Source organism: Sinocyclocheilus rhinocerous, unplaced genomic scaffold, assembly GCF_001515625.1.
Source record: "Sinocyclocheilus rhinocerous isolate Xijiao unplaced genomic scaffold, SAMN03320098_v1.1 scaffold1845, whole genome shotgun sequence".
Lineage (NCBI taxonomy): Eukaryota > Metazoa > Chordata > Actinopteri > Cypriniformes > Cyprinidae > Sinocyclocheilus > Sinocyclocheilus rhinocerous.
In genome coordinates, this window is record NW_015626354.1 from 80,659 (window position 1) to 88,253 (window position 7,595).

Here is a 7,595-nt window from a genome sequence, read left to right on the forward strand (position 1 = left end):
AAATTAATAATTAATCGCCTCAATGCGTTTAATTGAGAACGCTCATCACAAGGGACCCGACTGGAGGCATCTGGACACGTGAAGCCCTGCCACATCCCACTGCGGCCGTCAAACAGCACTCCTGGTGAGACTCGAATAAGGAATTGAACGGAAACTGCCTCCATTCAAGCTGCTTTGAAAACAACGAAAGCCCCTTTACCTTGGCTCTGTTGGCCGGAGCGCTAATTTGCAGTTCGTGAACGAGCTCTTTAGGGGCCGCTTCCTTGAGGTACCACCATTGAATCTCCAGAGAGAACGGCGAGACTCCGACGGCTCGAAAAGCGCACGGCATCTCTATGTCCTCGCCCGCACCGACACTCACATCTTTGGGCACTTCAGTAAATGTGGCTTATGAAGAAAACACATCAACAGCAGATAGTTTGGTTAAAAGAAACCCATCAAATAGATTAACTGAAGCCTATAATATTTAAGATGACATACAGCTATCTTTTGTGTTTTAAAAGCGTTAAACTGTATGTGGCTTTAGTAGCCTATAATTACATGGTTTAGATGAGAGTATGTTCAATTCTTCACACGCATTCATAACAACGTATTACTTTTACTATACCCATATGCATATAATAAAAGGTTCAATATGCATAATACTAATAATAAATAAATAAATACATAAAAACAGTGAAACTTATACAACTACAATGCCGTGATTTCCCATGAATTAAAAAAAGGAAAACTAACAGAATCCTAACAGACTGCTCGTGCTGAATAAATACGCAACATGGGAGAGACTAAAATCTGTTCAAGTTTACTCACCATTTACACAGAATAGCAGGGGCGCATTCAGAATGAAATAATAAAGGACGCTGTGGAGTCCCAGTTTTTCCATGTCATAAATAAGGTGGTCAGATTGGAGAACGAGTGGTAGCGGTCATTTGACCTGGGGATACAGGTTTTATTTCATAGGCATCTCCATAACTTCGTCTCATCCGGGTTTCTTCTTTATAATATATAGTTTCTTCCCCGAAATGTAGAATAAAAGGACTGAAATCTCCAAATAAGATACTCCAAAACGATGCTGCGTCAGTCAAACAAAATGTAAAATCCAATGTTGCGGACCAGAAAACCCACTCTGTTGGGAAAACTTGTGTGTGAAAAGTGTTATTCTCTTGAATAAGTATCCTTTGCCCCTAAATAATCCTCTGTTCCTCCGTTTGCTTCCTATCAAGATAAAACTTGCTTTCAACAGTAGGAAATCTGCTCACTTTGGTCTCCATAAAAAGAGAAAAAATCCGCGATTCGTTTCCACCACCCATCACAAAACAATCCTGTGTCTAAACACGCAAACCAAAAACTAAAAAAAAAACTAAAAAAAACCCCCCAACGACAAGAGATTCCCTCGACGTTTTTAAGGAGCAGTTAAGCACCTAAACGAAGAAGCGGCATCAGTGGATCATTCCAGCTCGCGCCACCGGAACCCTCTGCTTTGTGTGTGAGCTCGTGAGCAGCGAGGAGGCGCTTTGGCATTTCCAGACCACTGACAGACTGACGGGGTTTGGGAGCAAACTAACCGTCTCTGTCTCTCAAATCAGCATACGGCTCGACCAATAAGAGGAAAACCGTACCAGCGGACGTGCAAAGCAAATCACTGAAAAATAAAAAAAAGCGCTTCGGCGATTCATGCGGTTTACTCTGCGAGAGCAACAGGCGACCATTAAAGTAGCAGGCGTCGCGTAATGACCAGAACTATTTCACTTGAATATGAAAGTCTGATAGCTCAGATTAGGCGGTCACTCTTAATCTCTCTCTGTCCCGTCATTTGCTTCTGGTAATAATACCATCGAGGTAATCTGCGTTTCTTCTCCTCCCTGTTGGAAAATCCAGATCAAGTAACTGCTTTGGAACATGCTGGTTTCTAGCTGGTCTAAGATGGTCATTTAGCTACCCAGATAGCCCACGTATGTCTGCAAGATGTCTGTTAAAGATCACTTCATATGGAAAGCATCTGCTGTGTACACAAATCTGATAGACATCGTTAAGATGTCAGTTTTTACATACATTTTAAATCATAAACATCTTAAAGACATTTTCTAAATGTCTATTTTACATCTGATAGGAAACGTCCTATAAACGTATTGCAGATGAGCAAACACTCTAAATACATACATCTTGCAGATGTAAATGCAGATGTCAAATAGACATTTCTGTGATGTATACGTGTGCTATCAGGGTAGAGCAAGTTGGTAGATCATCTTGGATCAGGAACACACAAGCTACCATTTGGTCTAACTGATTTTTGGGACATGGTCAGCTGTCCTGCTAGCACCAGCTAATGACCATTTTAGAGCAGAAACCCCTACTACAGTATGTTCCAAAACATACAATGATAAACTGAAATACAATGAAAACTAAATATCGGCACAACTCCTTCAGCCCTGTACTTCACAGGATTGCAGGAAGCAAGGGTTCGATCTTCAGCCTTTTCAGCTCTTATTCTAGAAATATGAACACAATTATAGTGGTTATTATTAGTGTTCAGTGCTTAGAGAGATTCTGCATAAGCAGGGATACTGTTTTGGGAAATAAGCTGTGCAGGTGTCTGTTGGCCTTGGTTTGGATATCTAGAGAGCTAAATAAAATCTAAATAAAAAATGGCCAAATATCAGCTGATATATTGGTCAATAACAATAATAACAACAACAATAACAACTATTATTATAAGTATTAGTAGTATGACTTCTACAGGTGCATCTCAATAAATTAGAATGTCGTGGAAAAGTTCATTTATTTCAGTAATTCAACTCAAATTGTGAAACTCGTGTATTAAATAAATTCAGTGCACACAGACTGAAGCAGTTTAAGTCTTTGGTTCTTTTAATTGTGATGATTTTGGCTCACATTTAACAAAAACCCACCAACTCACTATCTCAACAAATTAGAATACTCCATAAGACCAATAAAAAAAAATTTTTTAGTGAATTGTTGGCCTTCTGGAAAGTATGTTCATTTACTGTACATGTACTCAATAACTTGGTAGGGTCTCCTTCTGCTTTAATTACTGCCTCAATTCGGCGTAGCATGGAGGTGATCAGTTTGTGGCACTACTGAGGTGGTATGGAAGCCCAGGTTTCTTTGACAGTGGCCTTCAGCTCATCTACATTTTTTGGTCTCTTGTTTCTCATTTTCCACTTGACAATACCCCATAGATTCTCTATGGGGTTCAGGTCTGGTGAGTTTGCTGGCCAGTCAAGCACACCAACACCATGGTCATTTAACCAACTTTTGGTGCTTTTGGCAGTGTGAGCAGGTGCCAAATCCTGCTGGAAAATGAAATCAGCATCTTCAAAAAGCTGGTCAGCAGAAGGAAGCATGATACAGTCAGAGTTATAGTAAAAATATGCCCTGGCTCTTCCAAGATTTATTATGGCAGTGAATGAGGGTCAAGACTTTGAAGCCAAATAAACAGCATCCATCCATCCATAATAAAAAAGTTCTCCACACGGCTCCGGGGGTTAATAAAGGCCTTCTGAAGTGAATAGATTTGTGTAAGAAAAATATCCATATGTGAAACTTTATAAACCTTAATCTCTAGCCTCTGCTAACTGTTGAACGTGTGTTCACGAGAGAGTGGCATTCCAGTTGATGACGTTGGACATAGGCAAAGCATATATATATATAACAAATCCTCGTTTTGTATTTCTAATTCATGACCATTGTTTTATTTGCTCTCTCCTCTGTTAATGATAACTTTTTAAAGTATGTATCTTACACAAATGCATTGATTCACTTCAGGGGGCCTTTATTAACCCCCAGAGCCATGTGGAGTACTTTTTATGATGGATAGATGCACTTTATTTTGCTTCAAAATCTTGATGACCATTCACTGCCATTATAAAGCTTGGAAGAGCCAGGGCATTTTTTAATGTAACACAGATAGTATTTGTCTGAAAGAAGAAAGTCGTATACACATAGGATGGATTGAGGGTGAGTAAATCATGGGATCATTTTAATTTTTGGGTGAACTATCCCTTCAATTAATACTGTATCTATGGGGGAAAAGTCAACATTCATTTCCTCATGACATACACATAGGATGGCTTGAGGTTGAGTAAATCATGGGGTAATTTTTGGGTGAACTATCCCTTTAAGACATTAGCAAGATCTTTGTAGATCCATATTCTAATACTATAAGATGTGTGGTACAAGACAAATACAAACATATTTATTCACATGGAATTGAAGGATGTGTCACCATATCTGACCACTAATCCAGCATTGTCCCTGGCTTGTGCAGCAGAGTGCTTCTCTGGCTGAATCCTAAAACAGCCCTCCCTCCCAGCTGCCTGTCTGCCAATAATGTAGCACTTGTTCACCCTTACACTCCCATTAGCACTTCACCAACACGGAAGAGAGAAACTGAGAGAGAAAGAAAGAGAGATGAAGGCAGAAATGGGGTGAGGGCATTATTGAAATGAGGGTTTTGCCCATTATTGATGTATTGGATGCTCAAGAGATGATGGTGAGAAACAGAATGTAAGAGTGCTCAATGTGGTTGAAAAACAAGATGAGAAAGTATACGAGATTGAGAGGGAGAAATCGAGAGAAAGTAAGATGCTGAGTATAAGAGAGAGAGGGACTGAACAGTAATCTGTCCTTGTGTTGTAGGAAGATGCTCATCAGTCAAGTACTTTGACAGCATTTCCCAATATATCTTATAAGAGTCAGATTTCTATTGTTAAACCATGTAGCATGGCTGATGTTTCTGATTTCCTTTTCCTGTACATTCCATCATACTGCTCTCCTCATTTTTGTATTTTTGTAAAGACGGTCAGCTGCTTGTCCTTGACAACAAGACTAGCGCCAGTGTTTACCTTTCGTGTCACAATCCAAACCTTTACACAACATAATGCTTTCGCTGAATACACTCCACCTTGGTATGTAAGTCCACAAACAAACACACATGATGAGCTCAGAGTGCATATATTTGAATATTTCTCTTATGGATGTAAAGGTGTGCACACACACACACACACACACACACACACAGGTTTGTTTTTGTGAAAAGTGGGGACTCTCCATAGGCGTAATGGTTTTTATACTGTACAAACTGTATGTGCTATTGCCCTACACCAACCCTACCCCTAAACCTACCCCTCACAGGAAACTTTGTGCTATTTCAGATTTTCAGTACACAGGGACTTTCCATAGACATAATGTAATGATTTTTATATTATAAAAACCGCACAGTTCAGTTCAATTCTTTTGAAAGAAAATTAACACATTTTATTTAATGTTTATAATTTCTATTTCAAATAAATGCCATTCTTTTGAACTTTATATTCATCAATCGAGAAAAAAAAAAAGTATAAAATTTTGACAAAAATATTAAGCAGCACTGTTTCCAAAATTGATAATAATAAGAAATGCTTTTTGAGCATCAAATCAGCATATTAGAGTGATTTCTGAAGGTTCATGTGACACTGAAGACTACAGTAATGTCTGCCGAAAATTAAGCTTTGACATCACAGGAATAAAACACATTTTACAATGTTACATTTTCACTTTATTCTTTTAATAATACATGGCTAACACAAACATAGTATAGGAAATTATGATCCGCACTCACGAGAACAATCTTCTTTTTTCTTTTATTTTACATTCATTACTGATGGGAAAAGACACAAACGTTTCGGCTCAAAGCCTTCCTCAGTGTGAGACACAAACATACACACACTTTACATGGATGCAAATAAATAATGTTACGTAAGTGTAAATATGTGAATAATTGTTAATAAATAAGTGTTTTGACAAAGATAGAGAAAGGCATGATCATTTATTTATAATGGATATGCAAGTATAGACCGCTAAATAACCTACATCACGATCACTCAGTAAATGCCACAATTGGCACTAACCATATGAATCTCATCAGAGTCTGTCACTAATGATGAGTGCCTTTTATGGTCCTTTGGGTCTGAACCATCTGCACCCATCACTCCTTAAAACCGTACAGAAGCCCTTCTTGATAGTGTGACAGCAGGGTACATCTAATGCCTTCTTTAATAATAGATCATAACCATTATACACCACTGTCGATTTAAAATACAAGTGAATGACTAAACTATATGATGGCATGCATTATCTTCAGGCATTAATTTGTAGGTAATTCCATAATCCCAAAAATAAACTAGATTGTGTGAAACTAAAACGGACTCGACTGAGAGGTGGTATTCAGAGTTGGACAACTGTGTCACCTTCAGTAAGAGAAACAGAAAAGCACATAACCAGTCAGAAGCCTGTTTTCTTGTCTTATAATCAGGGTGAGTCGTGACGTTCTAACGGTGCCTGGACCAAGGTCTCTTCAGGTTCCCTTGTCAGCTGGCTGATGCCATCTAAAATCTCACTTCTCTTGTGCTTTTGCACAGCATTTAGGAGAAATCACAATGAGATATTTATGATCTCTGGGAGGCTACCTCTGCTGCTGGCCAGTCTCGAGAGTAAGAAAGCTAGTTATGCCAGGGTTACAGCAATTCTAATTCATGAGCAAGCAATGTGATATTAATGCATGTGGCATGGTAGATGTAGCCTGCAATGTAATTTAAAGCAACAGCTGATGGCACTCTGACTTTTTCCGTATTCTCCATGCTATTTTCCCACCTCTGAAACCAAAGAGGCTTTTTTTTCTTCTCCTTTTTTCCCAAATATGTCTGCTTTCCTTGAGTGGCCTGCAACTTAGTTCAGAAATGGTAGGGTCTTCCAAGTTCAAATAGTTTTGTGTTATAGTTTGAATAACTCTACACAGAACGGTCATAAAAAACACTCAGTTTATTGGTAGCGTTCAATGGCAGATGGAAGTTTTAAGAAAACAAGATTTCTACAGTTACATTCTGAGTCTAATTTAATTCTACAAATTATACTCTTGCTTTCCAACACTCTTGCATTGATAAATGTGCTGCTACACTTAAGCAAATAAGTCCTTCCATCCAGTCCTTGGCCCTCCCAGTTATAATTAGAAAATGTAGAAAAGACTCAGAAAGCCTTTTTGACCTATTCACATATCTGCTCACAATATAACAGTTTATGTCAACAGATCAAAATGTAATTTCATTTGCAATGGAGAAACACCTACGGCTCCATCTTTGAAGACTTAAGTGCAGAAGTTTTACTTTGACACTGTTCCTTGACTTAAACTTACAACATTTTCCCTGACGTAAACTTACCTCATTATTTACTACCACTCAAAAGTTTGGGGTTGGTAAGACTTTTTTTTAAATTGTATTTGAAAGTATTCTCTTATGCTTACTAATTCTGCATTTATTTGATTAAAAATGTACAGTAATATTGTGAAATAATTATCATAAAATACATAATTTAAATAACTGTTTTCTATTTTAGTTTAAAATATAAAATATTTCTGTGATGGCAAAGCTGAATTTCCAGCAGCCATTACTCCAGACTTCAGTGTCACATGTTTCTTCAGAAACCATTCTAATATGCCAATTGGGTGCTATAGAAACATTTCTTATTATTAAAACAGGTGTGCTGCTTAATAATTTACTGAAAAAAAAAAAAATATATACATATATATATATATATATATA

General features: G+C 37.8%; 1 protein-coding gene across 1 annotated transcript in view; it reads right to left on the minus strand.

The window, feature by feature from the left end:
* Positions 1 to 1,694, minus strand: part of LOC107711504 (V-set and transmembrane domain-containing protein 2B-like) — an 18,480-nt gene extending 16,786 nt beyond the window's left edge. The window contains exons 1-2 of the mRNA XM_016516501.1: positions 811 to 1,694; positions 200 to 387 (exon numbers count right to left, since the gene is read on the minus strand). Coding sequence (XP_016371987.1) covers positions 200 to 387; positions 811 to 883 — 261 coding nt within the window. The 5' untranslated portion in view covers positions 884 to 1,694. The remainder of the gene's footprint in view (positions 1 to 199; positions 388 to 810) is intronic.
* Between the last annotated feature and the right edge of the window lie 5,901 nt (positions 1,695 to 7,595).